The sequence below is a fragment of the Orcinus orca genome, chromosome 10 (assembly GCF_937001465.1).
Source record: "Orcinus orca chromosome 10, mOrcOrc1.1, whole genome shotgun sequence".
Lineage (NCBI taxonomy): Eukaryota > Metazoa > Chordata > Mammalia > Artiodactyla > Delphinidae > Orcinus > Orcinus orca.
Genome location: NC_064568.1, coordinates 68,034,418 through 68,051,892, shown reverse-complemented (window position 1 = coordinate 68,051,892; position 17,475 = coordinate 68,034,418). Strand labels below are relative to the sequence as shown.

The following is a 17,475-nucleotide window of genomic DNA, read 5'->3' as shown; positions in this document are numbered from 1 at the left end:
GAGCAACTAAGCCCATGTGCCACAACTACTGAGTCTGCGCTCTAGAGCCTGAGAGCCACAACTACTGAGCCTGCGTGCCACAACTACTGAAGCCCGCGAGCCTAGAGCCCATGCTCTGCAACAAGAGAAGCCACCACAATGAGAAGCCCACACACCGCAATGAAGAGCAGCTCCTGCTCTCTGCAACTAGAGAAAAGAAAGCCCACACGCAGCAACGAAGACCCAACACAGCCAAATAAAGAAGACTCAACAAGGAAGAAAATAAACTCCCTGCTCTAACAGAGCTTACAAGCTACAGGGAGAAGACAGACAACAATAAATATATGATGATAAAATTTGCTAAGAAGAAAGTAGAGTAAGGAGTAGACCCTGACAGTGGGGGTAGTATTTCAGCTATGGTGGAGAGGGAAAAAAAAGCTTCTGATGAAATGACCTTTCGGTAGGGTCTTGAAGGAAATGAAGGAATCAGTCATGTGGATATGTGGGGAGAATGTTCCAGGCCAACATTAGAAACCAGTACAAAGGTTCTACTGGGAATGTGGATGTCTGTATTCAAGGAAGAATAAAGAGGCCAGAGTGGCTGGAATGGAGAGAGTGAGTGGGAAAAGTATTGATGAGGTCAGAGAGTGAACAGTAATAAAAATCATGTAGGATCTTCCAGAACCTATCACACTGTATTTTGTTTGGTCATTTAAATTGTTCTTCTCTCCAATTAAAGAGTCTCAATCTATCATCAGGGACCATGTTTATATAATTTGTTATATTCCCCAGAGACTAGTACTATGCTTAACACAGGATGGGTATTTAAATATTTATGAATTAAATCAGGTTAAAATATAAATCTAGAAACTTCCTTTACCTATTTGGTACATTCAGCAGCTTTTACACTGATAAAAAAGGCTACACTTAGCGGCTGAACAATCATTTTTAGTTAGTGGATGGCTAAATAAGCTAGGTGATTATCTGCCCATTGGCTTTCACTAAAACAATGGCTGCTGACTGACCCTGTTGTAGGTCTTCTTCTAGATCACGGCAGAATCTAAAACCCCACTTCCACATCCCTCTTCAAGAACCAAGCAAAGATAAGGAACTTGGGTATAAGAAACCTGGAATGGGAAGTTATAAAATAAGGGGGAAAATGGCAATTCAGCTTTCCTGAAATTTGAGGAAGTTGTTTGCACTGAGTCCAAAAACTCTTCATTGTCTACTAAGCTTGATCAGAGAACCACTACAGTTAAGAAAAGGCAATGTTGTAGTAGCATGAAGTTGCAGCTTACTCTAGGGTTAGGTTCTAATACTGGCTATTTCAAGATTTTGGATTCCTATTGGTAACTAAATATTTGCAGCATGCATATGGCACATATATGCCACCTCCTGACAAATATTACCATCAAGAAGCAAAGAGACAGCCTACCCGGCTCTTTGGTGGGGTTGGTGGCGGACTCTGGGAGGGCTCACGCCAAGGAGTGCTTCCCACGACTTCTGCTGCCAGTGACCTTGTCCCCCCGGTGAGCTGCGGCCACCCCACGCCTCTGCAGGAAACCCTCCAACACTAGCAGGAGTATGGATTACGTCAAAGCAGTCAATGATGGAGCTGCCTAGTGGGTTCCTGCTTCACTAAGCTCTACATCTTGGTGTGTGTGTGAGGACCTGACTGTATCGTTAAGGATCTACTTTCCCGGGACTTCCCTGGTGGCACAGTGGTTTAAGAATCTGCCTGCTGGTGCAGGGGACATGGGTTTGATCCCTGGTCCAGGAGGATCCCACATGCCACATGCAGAGCAACTGGGGCCATTCACCACAACTACTGAGCCTGAGTTCTAGAGCCCACGAGCCACACCTACTGAGCCCTCATGCCACAACTACTGAAGCCCACAGGCCTAGAGCTCAAGCTCTGAAACAAGAGAAGCCACCACAATGAGAAGCGCGCTCACCGCAATGAAGAGTAGCCCCCATTCGCCACAACTAGAGAAAGCCCTCGCGCAGCAATGAAGACCCAACACAGACAAAAATTTAACAAAATAAAAAAAAGAAGCAAACAGAAATGTCCAAATGATATCCAATCACTAAAAAGATCTAGATATATTTTATAAAATTTTGCCAACTGTACAACCACATCATATCGCAGTCAAGAACAACTTGGTACTGTATTCTCATCTTTTAACTCCACATTTTCCAAACACCAGCTCTGTTATATTCAGTAACTGCACATTGTTTCTAATGATCAAAACTCACTACCTATTATTCCTTTCTCAAAAGTATAGTCTTACTAATGAATTATGTAGGATGCCTATTAACTAAGAAATTTAAAATTCAGTAAAAGCTTGAATTGTATGATAAATGGAAAGTGCTAACTGAAATATAAAGGCACAAATACACATAACACATGATTAAAAGCCAACTATAACTATGAAAAGTAATTAGAGATTTTGTTAATTAGCACAGAAAATTAATGTTCAAAATTACTGTTTGGGGCTTCCCTGGTGGTGCAGTGGTTAAGAACATGGGTTCGAGCCCTGGTCCGGGAAGATCCCACATGCCGTGGAGCAACTAAGCCTGTGCGCCACAACTGCTGAGCCTGCGCTCTAGAGCCTGCGTGCCACCACTACTGAGCCCATGTGCCACAACTACTGAAGCCCATGCACCTAGAGCCCATGCTCTGTAACAAAAGAAGCCACCACAATGAGAAGCCTGTGCACTGCAATGAAGAGTAGCCCCTGCTCGCCACAACTAGAGAAAGCCTACACACAGCAACAAAGACCCAACACAAACAAAAATTAAAAAAAATAAATTAAAAGAAGCAAACAACCCCCCCCCAAAAAAGAATAAATAAATATTTTAAACAAAAACAAAATTACTGTTTGCTCTAAACCTGGCAGCCTGTAGAACCACTCTAGTCTTCAGTTTGTTTGATTTGGCCAGAACAGTGGGTCTTTGTCTGTTTATTTTGTTTTAATGTAAATTTGAATGCGTTTAGGAAGTGCAGGTATTCTGTATAGCACTGAGCCTAGTTTATGTTATTTGTCTGGCCCTAAAGGTATTTAAATTTGCACAACCTGTAATTGTAGGTGAAGATGTTTGATCTCTTATGCAAATTCTGAAATGACTTTGGAAAACACTGAAATAACCATAGTCCTGGACAAGTACTAATTTTTTCTCAGTGATACATAAATCATAAAAAAGTAAACAATGAAACATTTTTCCAAAAGGTATCCTTAGGTTCATCATTCTATTTTCAGAGATTCTCTGGGATTGAAAACACTTCAGAAGTGAACCATCCCAATTTTCATCATTTTACACGGAAGTTAACTGGGACCCAGAGAGGAAAAGTGACTCGTCCAAGGTCTTACAGTCAATGGATAACTTGGTTACAAAAGTGTTGTTTTTGTTTTTTTAAATTTACTTATTTTATTTATTTATTACTTTTTGGCTGTGTTGGGTCTTCGTTGCTGCACGCGGGCTTTCTCTAGCTGTGGTGAGCTGGGGCTACTCTTCGTTGTGGTACGCGGGCTTCTCATTGCAGTGGCATCTCTTGTTGCGGAGCACAGGCTCTAGGCACGCAGGCTTCAGTAGTTGTGGCTTGTGGGCTCTAGAGCGCAGGCTCAGTAGTTGTGGCACATGGGCTTCGTTGCTCTGTGACATGTGGGGTCTTCCCGGACCAGCGCTCGAACCCGTGTCCCCTGCATTGGCAGGCAGATTCTTAACCACTGTGCCACCAGGGAAGCCCCTACAAAAGTGTTTTGAATTTATTTCCCCTAACAAGATTTTTATTTCATCAAGGGAAAGACTAGTGTTTCTGATTATCCTGAGCCTTGTTCTAACACTCTGCTCAGCAAGTATTCAACAAGTAGTACTGAGATTTGCTCCCAAACGGTGAACTAAGTTCTTATTTATAAACAATCAAAACCTAAATTACACAATGTTGTATGTCAGTTATATCTCAGTAAAGCTGGAAATAAATAAGCAAATAGAACCCAGCTACAGTTACACAGAAAGAATAGATTCCTGCTCAGTAGCCATGGTATCTGTTGAATGAATGAATGAAGAAATAAATGCAATTTCAGTTCAGTGGGTATGCTTGTAAGTCAGTGAGCCTTCAAATGGATAAAGGAGCCAACAGGCACCACAATGGATAAAACTTAACCTCCCAAAGACACTAGCCTTAAATAAGGTCTTTGACATAGGAAAAACAGGCTCATAATCCAGTTCCATATGCCTGATTAAGGCAAAATACAGCATTAGCCTAGGTGAGCGAATTATCAATTCCTTTCTTAAAAAAAAAAAAAATCAATCCTCGTCACACCTGAAATTTTGGGCTACAGCTCAATCCTGATTCAAATGTTTTCTAAAGTAATTCACAAACATATTACTTCAGCATTTTTTCCACATTTAGACAGAATATCAAAACCCATCATTCTTAGGGCAGTGAAAATACACTGTATGATATTATAATGATATGTCATTATATATTTGTCTAAATCCATAAACTTTTCAACATTAAGAGTGAATCCTATGATAAACTATGGACTTTGGGTAATTATGATGTGTCAATATAGGTCCATTCTTGGTGAAAAATATACCATTCTGGTGATAATGAGGGAAGCTATGCATGTACAGGGGCAGGAGGGTAAGCAGGAAACCTCTGCACCTTCCCCTCAATTTTGTTGTAAACCTAAAGCTACTCTTAAAAAAAAAAAATCCTCAAAAAAGTAAAAATTAATGAATTAATGTTAAAGAAAAAAAAACATCATGGCAATATTCTCTTTTCCAAACATAGCCTACAGCAGGGCTCAACAACTTGCAACACACATGCTTCTGCCTGGGGCATCCAGTAAGGAGGCTTCAGAAGCCTCCACATTCTAGAGACACGCAGGGCTCAGGAAGCACAGCTGTTCTTAGTTACTGCCTTTTTTTTCCCCTTTGCTTGAAGGAAGTTCAAAGTTTTTTCTTAGACTTTCATTAGCAGGATCAAGGTTAAAGTGGGTGGGAGTTCTTGCACTTAGACTAGATTCTCCTTCTTTCATCTTCGACTCACAGTCATATCATGTTCCAACTAAGTTCAAGTGGTGGGAGATTTTTTTGCTACCTTCCTCTTTCTCTTTCCATTTAATATTCCACATTTCTTTTTAATTTTTTTTTCCCCTTTCATTAGACAGAACACACAATCTCAAACATCTCCTCCACTCCCTCCCACTTGTTCTTTGGGAAATGAGCAAATGGTGCTTGCACTTGGCCTAGGATAAGGGTAGAAGAAACTGAGCCCAGGATAAGGGTGGGGTTAAGTTCAGCACTGGGGACAGTGGAGAGTAGAGGTTAAGGAAGAGAGGCCAAGATCTGCAATTTTATTTGGATTTTCACAATAGTCCTCCTGTCCACTTAGGAACGCCAAAATTTCACCAGGACAAAATGTATAACCCTAAATTTAAGGTGTTCCTTCTCTCTTATGGTATAGTATACTTGTGAATTGGGGATGGGAGGTTATGTTAATTCAGATATTGGGAAAGCTACAGTAGAGCACTCACACATACACAACACCTGCACAACATCCACAACACTTGCTGGAATCTATCTTGTACTCATACAGGTGCAACCTGGGCAGGTGAGGGCATTACTGCCCCATGGGGCAACACTTGACAATGGAGTCAGAAGCCAGTGGGTAAATGCTCCCATCTGAGGTGCATTCTACACAACTTTTGGAAAACTGAAGACCCTGGCAGTTTTCAGCCCAGTTGCACAAAATGGTGACTGACTTAATAACATATCCTCGTAGCAACTTTCTTTTCCTCTCTGTTTCCTTTTCCCTAGCCCTCAACTACTGGTTCCTGAGAATCTCAGGCCCTCTTTCTAGGGGGGGTTCCCCAGGCTAAAACAATAGAGATGGTCACAAAACTGGGAGAATCAGCTTTCTAAACACATGAGGCTCACCATTTGTCCCAGTACAGAAATTCAATACTTTAAAGATCAGCATGCATTTCCCACACACAAGCAGGATAAAAGAAATGGAAGAATCTATATGGAACCAGGACTCCACTACATTTCTTTCTTTTTTTTTTTTTTAAATAATTTTATTTATTTTTGGCTGCGCTGGGTCTTCGTTGCTGCATGGGCTTTCTCTAGTTGTGGCGAGCGGGGGCTACTCTTTATTGCGGTGCATGGGCTTCTCATTGCAGCGGCTTCTCTTGTTGCGGAGCATGGGCTCTAGGCAGACGGGCTTCAGTAGTTATGGCACACAGGCTCAGTAGTTGTGGCTCACGGGCTCTAGAGCGCAAGCTCAGTAGTTGTGGCACACGGGCTGAGCTGCTCCGTGGCATGTGGGATCTTCCCAGACCAGGGCTCGAACCCATATCCCCTGCATTGGCAGGCGGATTCTTAACCACTGTGCCACCAGGGAAGCCCACCACTACATTTCTTGATATAAACATGTCCCTTTGAAAGCTGGGACAGACAATTTGAGAATAAAAATCATGGTCAAAACTCCCTATACTCTTCTCCATGGAACTGTTGCCAGGACCCACCACTGTGTCTCCAAATAGGGCACAATGTGCCTGAGATGATGAAAATACGAACTTATACCCCCCAAAATATACATCTTCTGTATCCATTCCCCATTCCGCAGAAGAGCTGGATGACAGGAATAAAGAATCTAAGTCTGATAGTGCTAAGTGGTTCAGGATTAGAAATGGGCTGCTAATCTTTAACCTCTAGCGGAGGAAGGCAAACACAGAGGATTTACTCACACATCATTGAATTCCTCCAGAGACCTAGCAGGTGTGAAAACATCCAACAGACCAATCACCTATAAGAAAACATAAAAATCAAACAGTAAATAAATACTGAACTTATCCATCAGGTCTTAGTCATTTTTTTTTTTTTTTTTGTGGTACGCGGGCCTCTCACTGCTGTGGCCTCTCCCGTTGCGGAGCACAGACTCCAGACGCGCAGACTCAGTGGCCATGGCTCACGGGCCCAGCCGCTCCGCGGCATGTGGGATCTCCCCAGACCGGGGCACGAACCCGCGTCCCCTGCATCGGCAGGCGGACTCTCAACCACTGCGCCACCAGGGAAGCCCAGGTCTTAGTCATTTTAATAGGAACTAATTCCAAATCCTGCTCTCAGTTCAATAACATTACATTATCATATACTTAATAACTCCAACTTATTTTTTACCCAAATTATGCTTTTGTTTTTTACTTGTTAAATGTCACTTTTCATAATAACTCATTTTACTACTAAAATCTTCATGTCTTTAGAATTTGGTCACATATAACCATTAGCTTATCAGGAAGCAAAAAGATTTAGGACTCTTGACCTTACACATGCACTGATAGTCTAATGATTAACAAACAGAAAAAAGTCATACTTCTACAGCTGTTGTTACAGTATCATTTTTCTTTTTAAAATATATTATTATTCAATAAAAATTACTATATAGTCTTCAAAACTGACATTTTTAAAGCCCCAATATATCTTCTCAGTATATTCTTGGTATTATTCTTATAATATTCTTAATATTAAGATTATTAATCACTATCAGGTATTTAGATCAGACTATAAAAATGAAAAAAAAATCTATCTTTATACAAGGGTAAAGCAAAGAGCTACTTAATACTCAGTAATCCATGGTCTTTGAGCAGTTTTTCTGGTTATGACTTTACACTGATTAACTTAACATCCCCCCCTTCCCCAGTTCCTCCTAAAATCCAGACCACCCATTTCCACAAAGCTAGGCACTAAGAAGGCAAACAAGACATATAATTCATGTGTAATATGTTCAGCAAGATTTAAGGGAAACTGGAAATGGAAAAAACAAAAGCTAAATGGGCTTCATGAAAACTGACCCATGACCGTGGACTCAGTAAAATATACCAACACTCAAAATATTATCATGAAAAAGAGCACTTTTTTTTTGCAGTACATGGGCCTCTCACTGCTTGTGGCCTCCCCTGCCGCGGAGCACAGGCTCTGGACGCACAGGCTCAGCGGCCATGGCTCACGGGCCCAGCCGCTCCGTGGCATGTGGGATCCTCCCGGACCGGGGCACGAACCCACGTCCCCTGCATTGGCAGGCAGACTCTCAACCACTGCACCACCAGGAAAGCCCAAAAGAGCACTTTTAATTAGAATGTTACACCACTCATCCAAATATCAACTTTTGGCTTCCTTGGTGCCACAGTGGTTAAGAATCCACCTGCCAACACAGGGGACATGAGTTCGAGCCCTGGTCCAGGAAGATCCCACATGCCTTGGAGCAACTAAGCCCGTGCGCCACAACTACTGAGCCCATGTGCCACAACTACTGAAGCCCACACGCCTAGAGCCTGTGCTCCACAACAAAGAGTAGCCCCCACTCGCCGCAACTAGAGAAAGCCCGCATGCAGCAACAAAGACCCAACTCAGCCATAAATAAATAAATAAATTTATAAGACAAAAAAAAAAAAAACCCAAAAAACCCCCACACAAATATCAACTTCTAAAAGCAATTTCAGGGCTTCCCTGGTGGCGCAGTGGTTGAGAGTCCGCCTGCTGATGCAGAGGACACGGGTTCGTGCCCCGGTCTGGGAGGATCCCGCATGCCGCAGAGCGGCTGGGCCCGTGAGCCATGGCCGCTGAGCCTGAGCGTCCAGAGCCTGTCCTCCGCAACGGGAGAGGCCACAACAGTGAGAGGGAAACAAACTAAAAAAAGACCTTGGAATTCAAGAAGAATAGCTTTTCAAGTCTTTGCATCTTATTGCAAAGGAAAGGTACAGTTATCCATCATCTCCTTATCCAGGCAACCGTACACAAGAAAACAAAAATTACCTCTAATTGTACTACTGGTTATAACTATCATTAACATTTTGAGATACTTTCTTTGATTTTTCTGATGTACATAAATTAAATCAGGGTTATACTATGCATACAGTTTTATATCCTGTCTTGTCACTTAACAAATAATGACTCTTCTCATGTCCTCAAATGTTTTTCAATAATATGTTCTACCATTTGTATACACCATAATAAAACCAAGTTCCTATCTTTGGACATTTAAGGAACACTGCAAGTATATGTGCATATGCGTGCATGCGTGCATATATACATCTTGTATTTTCTTCCAGAGAATAAATTTCAAGAAATAGAATTACAAGATCAAAGGACATCAATATGCTTAAGGATCTTAATATTGTCAAACTGTCCTCCATAAAGATGAGGCCAACTTACATCCCCACCAATAGTGTTATCTATGACCTTATAATAGCTCTGAATAGTGCTTTAAATTAAGTCAAATCATTTTCTTTTTCCTTTCCCATCTAAATCATAATTGTTCTCCTTGAGTTTGATACAGTCCTGGCTTAAGACCTCTGGTCTTTTTAAAAATTAATTAATTAATTAATTTTTGGCTGCATTGGGTCCTCACTGCTGTGCAGACTTTCTCTAGTTGCAGTGAGTGGGGGCTACTCTTTGTTGCGGTGCGCGGGCTTCTCATTGCAGTGACTTCTCTTGTTGCGAAGCATGGGCTCTAGGCACACGGGCTTCAGTAGTTGTGGCACGTGGGCTCAGCAGTTGTGGCGCACGGGCTTAGTTGCTCCGTGGCATGTGGGATCTTCCTGGACCAGGGCTCGAACCAGTGTCCCCTGCATTGGCAGGCGGATTCTTAACCACTGCGCCACCAGGGAAGTCCCAACCTCTGGTCTTTTGATTACTACCCCCTATACCCTCTTGTACTTCTGATAGCTGAGAGCTAGAAGCCAATTTTATTCACCTGCTCCAATATTTTCTAATCACTGATTCTTGTTATTTGAGATGCCCCATCTTCTCAACAAGAAAACTTAAAAACAATTTACATTGTTTTACATTATTTGAATTGTGGCTTTGAAAATATCCTCAGATCAAAATAAAATTAAACTACTAGAGATCCAATTTACACAGGATTATTCATGCAAGGGTTATCTCAAACACACTAAAGTGAAACAAGTCCAAGCATTTTAAATAAAAACTCCCATTTCAATCTGAAAACACAATAGGTATTTAGAATCAAACAGCTGTAAATTTGAACCCCCAATCAATCTGTGACTTCTTAGACCCAGGAGCTTCTTTCTTTTACATTCCAATAACCCCAAAACATGGGATGTTGCCGGGCACACAGCAGTTCAATTAATATTTGTTACATAAATAAAAGTATCTTCTCTGAGCCTCATTTTCCTCAGATGAAAGACACGTGTATATCATTGCTTATTTTCATAGTATTTTGGGGAAGATTATGTAGACTGACCTGCTGTGGATTACCAAAATAAATCGTGACCAGAAACTTCAGAGTTTTATAATGAATTGTAAAATACAAATCACAGAAACAAACTATTTGAAGCAGCTACTTCCAGTAACAAAACATGACATATAAAGCTAAATTCAATTATTCAAATGATTAAAAAGTATGGCTGCAAGAAGCACAATGACTAATTTGGAAAAAAATAATAGAACAAAGCATATTAGCAAATACTCTATCAAGTTTTAATTTCCTTAAAAGGGACACATTTTATGACATTAAAGCCACTCATGTTACATCAAAGTATTTTTAATTTTTTGTGGGCTTTTACAAATATCCCTTCTCTATTAATCCTATTTATGGAGTATTAATCATAAGGAAAATACTGTAAAACAAAAGTTTCCCAGCATTAAAATAGATTTGGGGAACATTCCATAATCGATTCATTTCTCATTTCTTAAATGGAAATTTATTTTTAATTTGTCATATTTTAGCCTATTTCCTTACTCCTTCTGCCATTATGATTTCAGACGCTTTAGAAAGTAACCCAGGAATTAAATATTTAGAAAAGGCGGTTATAGTATAAATAATCAGCAAATATCTCTGATGACTGTCCTACAATGACAAACAGAAGTAATATATCTTTATTAAATTGGTACACACTCACAAAACACTTTAAGTCAGTAACCAGTCAAAGACAATATTTAATGTATTTAACACAAGCACACCAAAACAACCACTTGTTCTATCATGGTAAGATTAACTCTAAGGCTCCCAAATAAAATTTATGAAAGGAGTCCCTTAATCATTAAAAGTTTTTTTTAATGTATAGCTCTCCAGGCCCTTAACTGTACAGTACCTACTCAGACAGCAAAAGGATGCAGCTAGCCAGTTGCTTCCTTTTAATCTTTCCTTAGACCAGGTGTCAATGAGATCAAGGTCAAAAATTCAGTCAGGAATGGGCCAGGTAAATTTGTTCAGAGAGTAACATCCCCTAGCTCCTATAACCCATATGAAAATTACATATCTGTCATTCATTATCACTAATAAAATAAAGAAAATGAACTACGGATTGTAAGTCAGAGGCATTTTTGTGTAAAAGATCACATATGCATTCTGGCACCTAAAAATTCTATTTGCTACCAATCCTTACTTAAGTTTTTCACGAGTTTTAAGTTGCTGCTGCTGCTGTCTTTGGAGTCAAGGCAGTTAGCTAAAAGTTAGACAGTGGCCCAAAACAGTCATTAAAGAGAAAGAAAGAAAGAGAGGAAGAGAAGATAAAGGAGAGGAATTCCTCTTAAAATCCTCGATTAAACTTCCTTGGAAGTCTTGGTTCTTCACCTGGTAAAAATACTTTTACACTGTACATACCTAAAAAGCGTTTGTAGAATAGACTGAAATTCCGGAATTTTTCTACATTTAGTCAAAGTCTTTTGGCCCCTTCCCAGTCCCTCTTCAAACATTTGCCAACAGAATGGAGAACTATGAACATTCAGCCATCTGCCTCCTTTTGTTCAAACAACAAATCACCATCTAAATACAGGTGACCCTCTACATCGATACAGTGAAAACCTAAACATTTTAATATAAAAAAGACTGCTATTAAGCAAACTGCTTATAAAACAATTTAGATAAATTAAAATCCTGTTTTCCTAATACGGTCAGTCCTCTTTAAAGTCGCATAGCCTTTCCTAAATTAAAACAATTGTATCCCATCTCTGTGGCCTCTTCACGTCTACAAATACAGAATGGCTCAAATGCAACCAGCCCAATGTCATGTAAGACATATTTCAAAGTATCTCATTACGGAAAATTAAAATATAGCATACTAAATAAGGTTGTTGCAATGATCACTAGAAAAGCCAAGGCATGGATTCAGATAACCCAAAATAATTTTTGCCCTAAACACTGGCTTAAATTGACTATGAAATAAAGCAGAACAATAAATTACAGTGCTGGTAATCTTCTACAGTAGATGTTCTTAAATTAGCACAGACAACATCAGTGGGATCCTGGGGCCTCCTGGAGGTGCTTTGGGGTTCCATAAATGTTTGGCTTGCATTCCATTTTCAAAGTATTCTTAAAAAGCTATGACAGTATCTTTGTCACATTTATTAACGTGTAATGAAAAACAGCATACACACTCAACTGTGTTAAAAGCCAAATGTAAACCCATCAGTTAAGTTGCCAGACCACCTTGATTTTATGCAGACTTCGGAATAAAGATTCTCCTGTCAGCTTTCTCCACATATCTCAACTTCTTATAAACATGTCACTGATTAGGAAGGCTGCAGCTCTGCACTGAACTTTTTAAAAACTCAAGTTTGCACATGGATGCTCATATAAAAATTATACCTAGGAATGGAGATAATCTGTGGAAAACAGGACGTTCTCAATAGTATGCAATTAAAACATGAAAATAAATAAGCTGCAGCTGTGATTACAACAGCTTAAATTCCAAATTTAAGTCACAATGCTCTCAATTTAGAAGAAATTTGTACTTTGTGAAACAAATGTATTTTAATACATTTTTTTCTCACGATGCAGAAAAAAAAGTTCAATTACTGAAACAGAAAAATATCTGAATAGCCAAGTAATAAACTGAAAAATTGAATTTTTTTTCTACACAGTAACCACCAATAGGGTCAAATAGTTCTAAAATCTCTATGGCCATTGTTTCTACAATGCTACAAATTTTACAGTTCCTTTCATACAGCAATCTAACTTGATTTTGAAACTCAGGAAAATAAGTGTGCTCAGTCAATTGTTTTTTCACTTTCAGTTAATATTCCAACTGCATCCATTTATTTATGCTATTAGGATTTTTAAGCACTCCTTTGCAGGACAGCATTGCTCTCAAATGTCCAAACTTATAGACAAGAAAATGTTATATTTAACTTAAACAATGTCTTTGTCACATTTGTTAAAATCCCTGAATCTAGAAAAGCTGTCTTTTAAAAATTAAAAGAAAAAATTATAATATTAAATTATTCAGAAAATAATACCCATCTCTGATAGGACATTCAGTGAACCTAAGGCACTCTTCCTCAAACTTCTCCACTGAAGAAACCCATAACAACACAAAATACCATGGATTCCCATATTCTGATAATATAGTCTTAAGTAAACCAAGTAGAGAATACGAAACTTCTTTGTAATATTTTCTGTTAAAAATCCTTGTGAGTTGTGTTTTATCTCACAATATTCTTTTATTTATTTATTTATTTTCAGTACGCGGGCCTCTCACTGTTGTGGCCTCTCTCGTTGCGGAGCACAGGCTCTGGACGCGCAGGCTCAGCGGCCATGGCTCACGGGCCCAGCCGCTCCGCGACACATAGGATCTTCCCAGACCGGGGCATGAACCCGTGTCCCCTGCATCGGCAGGTGGACTCTCAACCACTGCGCCACCAGGGAAGCCCACAATATTCATTTTTATTAAAAAAAATTTTATATGCTTTCCCTCTAAAAATCTTTAAGTAAAACTGAAACTCCAGGAAGATGCACCGATTTCATCCCAAGGCTTTGAGTATCTACCTGACATAATGCAGTGGTCACTAACACCCCAGTACAAGGACGGTCCAAAGTTTGATGTACTCTAATGCATTTCCATTCGCAGTAATTAAAACACAATTTTTTTCCAGTCTATTAAACAGCAGAATTTATCCTGCCTTGAATTATTAACTTACATTTTCATGTTTCATATGTTTAAGTAACCGCAGTTCTCTGTAGGTCCTTTTGGCATGAATAATGGACTGAAATGGTCTGGATAGCTTCTTCACTGCAACACGTAACCCAGTTTTTGTGTCAAAAGCAGCACTAAGGGAAAAAAGAAACATAAAAAGCTCATCATTAAATGTTCTCTAAATATATTAAAATCAGTATTTATAAGGCTATTTCATTTCCAAATTAAATGGGTCTCTAACAAATTTTAAAAGTATAAAGATAAAAATTAAAATGACATATAATCCCACTATCCAAAGTAATCTATTAATTATTTTTGGTGTTTCCTTCTTGTCTTTTTTTCTATGCATCTAAATCAAGGATCAGCAAACTTTTTCCGTGAAGGGCTGTGTAGTAAGTATTTTAGACTTTGTGAGGCTTAGGGTCTCTGTCTCAACTACTCAACTCTGTGCTTGGAACTGGAATGCAGCAGATAGTAAATTTTTAAATGAATGTAGCTATGTCCCAATAACACAAAAGAAGCAGCCACTTGATCTAGATGAGCCAACAGATTGGTACACAAAGAGCTGGATTCTGTCTTCTTGGCCTAGGCCTCAGTGTCACCTTGCCACCAAATGCTGCCTGATCAGAGGCCTTGGAAACCACCATGTTTTCAGGACAATGAGTTGGCAAAAAAATTTCTTGAGCACCTACAAAGTATTTGTCACTTTCTAGAAGCTGAGATACAGTCGGGAATAAGTCAACATATCCCTGACCTCAGGGGATGGGGGGAGAGGGGAAGAGCAGAATAATAAAATAAATTTCACACAGTGATGAATGCTATGAATAAGTAAAATAGAATAACGGGATAAAGAGCGACAGAAAGCTGGTGGAGTTATGCTACATTAGCTAGGATGTCTGAGGAAGTACATTTGAGCTGAAGGAAGTGAATGATAAGAAAGTAGCAACCATGTAAAGATATAGTGGAAAAGAGCCTCAAGCAGAAGAAAAAATAATATTATTAACATTTAGTGAGTCTTTATTATCATTCCCCAGTTGACAGATAAGGAAACTGAAGCACAAGAGAGTATAAATAACTTGCCCACAGTCACAAAGCTAAAGAGTGACAGTGCAGGAAGTCTGGATCCAGAGCTCACACTATTAACTATTTTCCTATGCTGCCTCTCAGAAAAGCAAGTGCAAACAAAGGAAAAATAAAACAGAGGTAGAAAAAATATGGTATGCTGGAGTGACAAAAGAAACGAGGAGCAAAGGGAGCGAGGAAAAGAATGAGGTTAGAGATACAGGCAGAGGCCAGATCATACAGGACATCTACAGCAAGAAATGATGTGTATTCTAATTATTTTTAGAGACTGTTTGGGTTAATTCTATCATGTCTCATCCTCCTGTTTATCTCCAGTCTCTAATGGGTACATCCAAGGCTTTCGGATCACCTATTCTCACCAAAACCTCTTTCCCATATGACTCTGGCTCCATAAGTTCCCCTCCCTTCGCTCCCAAATCCTTACCTTATGTCCTTGCTCTTCAACTCCCAATTTGTAATAAACTCCTGTAAATCTTCACTTCTGAACTTTCCCCCATCTCCTTGCTTTAATTGAAACCAGGCTGTACCTTGAAGACACTACTTCTCTTATAGCTATGCCATTAGAGTGGATTCTCACTCTCATATCCCACGTACCTCACGACTAGCAGGTGGCGTAGATGTCCTCCTTGCCAACTGTTTCCACTTCCAGACCATAACTTTCCCTTTGATTTACACAAGCTCCTGCTCACGAACATCTCTCCCTCTGTTGCTGTTATCCACTGACCTGGAATTTTCCATCTTAAAGTCCTATCTTAAAGTCTCTCGCCCCTCCCAACTTCTGTCATCATTCCTGGCAACTTCAGCATCCAGGTGGAGGGCACGTCCAATTTCCTGGCCTCCTGTGTGACCCATCCTCTTCAGCTCTTCACCTCAGAGTCTGCCTGCCTACCCGCAGGCTGAGTATTTTCCCCTCTCCTCTGCTGGGAAGCCTGTTGGGGCCTCTTGGAGCAAGGAATGCCATCGGGTTTCTAGCTGACATGCCTGCAACTGAGTGTGCAAGTTCAATTCAGTGGAGAAGAAAGAAGACGCCCACTTGAGCCACCTGTCCAAGTCATTCTCCGCGCTAGCTTTCCAGTAGTAAAGTACATATTTTTATCTCTATTTGACTCCTGTATCTATTAAGCAAAAGGCAAGCTAGGATTAATCAGTACCCTACAGACCCCAATAATCACAATTTATTATTATATGTTTATTTACCACCCAGCAGAGTGGTTAAATAAGGACTGGGGCTTTGGTATTAGGCTCTGGATTTTAATTCCAGTTCTGCCAGTTAGTAGTTATATAACCTTGAGGAGGTTAATTAAATCCTCTCGGCCTCATATATAAAATGAGGATAACGTTTATATCTAATCTGTCCGATGTTTGTTAGGATTAAATGTGATAATTTTTGCAGTAGGTTTAGCAAAGGGCCTGGCCATGGTAAAGCTCAAATATTAGACATAATAATATCTCGTTTTCCACTCATCATAAGCACCTTGAGGGCAGGAAGCGTCTTCTGTTTTATTCAGTACTGTATTCCATAGGACTTAGCTTAATGCCTGGCACGTGGCCCATTCTCAATAACTGCTTTACAAAAGTATAAAATGAAGTATGAAAGAAAAACTTCAACTTTATCATTTGGCCCTCAATTCTTATAAATTCAATAGCATCCAACAAAAAACTGATATTAATGTTAAAAACTTACATGTGTGTTGAGTGTTTATTATTGTTAGGCATTGGTTTTAATCTTTACATGAATGAACATCTTTATCACAACTTTATAAGAAGACATTATTATTATTCCCATTTTACAGATGAGAGAACTGAGGCACCGAGAGGTTAACTAATGTGCCCACACAGACAGAAAATGGCAGAGCTGGGATTCAAATCCAAGTGATGTGTTTCAAACATGAACTCTTTAACCATAACAGAAAAGCAAGTTCAACCTAGCCACCAGTTCAGTCCATTTTAAATATATTCTAATCGTATGGACTCTTTCTTTTCTAAAATGCGTCCCACTATAATTAATTGCATTTCATAAGGAAAGTTTTTCCTGTGATCTTACATTGAACTCAGGATAATATTAATGAAAAGTATTTCATAAGAAATAACTTTCACTCAATATACATTACTTTATCAAGGGGGAGTTTTTAATCCCTAAAGTTATACTATGACTCTAAAACATTATAAAGGAGTCAATGATGTAATAACTCACAAATACCAAAATATCACTTCCTAAGCATTTACTGAAAAATCTCCTTCATGAGATTCTTTGTGGATACAAAAGAAACATTAAACATAGTACCTGATATCAAAGAACTTAACCATCTAACTGGGATGATGAAACATACATGAAAGCAAAGAATGCCCAATAATACAGTGCAACTATTACACTTTTTAAAAAGTTGGGTTCAAAAATATGTAAGTTGGGTTTAAAAATATAAAAATATATAAGTTGGGTTCAAAATACATAAATGTTCATTGCAGCCAG

The 17,475-nt window shown here is 39.4% G+C and overlaps 1 protein-coding gene across 8 annotated transcripts in view; it reads right to left on the bottom strand.

Moving 5' to 3' along the window:
* MAPK14 (mitogen-activated protein kinase 14) overlaps window positions 1-17,475 on the bottom strand; it is a 174,119-nt gene that overhangs the window by 37,383 nt on the left and 119,261 nt on the right. For 6 of the 8 annotated variants that reach the window (XM_033424157.2, XM_049715994.1, XM_012532295.3 and 3 more), the window contains 2 exons: window positions 13,927-14,056; window positions 6,738-6,796 (listed from right to left, as the gene is read on the bottom strand). In XM_033424157.2, coding sequence (XP_033280048.1) covers window positions 6,738-6,796; window positions 13,927-14,056 — 189 coding nt within the window. Of the gene's footprint in view, window positions 1-6,737; window positions 6,797-13,926; window positions 14,057-15,599; window positions 15,926-17,475 lie in introns of those variants that run through there. The other 2 variants (XM_033424156.2, XM_049715993.1) reach the window with 2 other exon arrangements.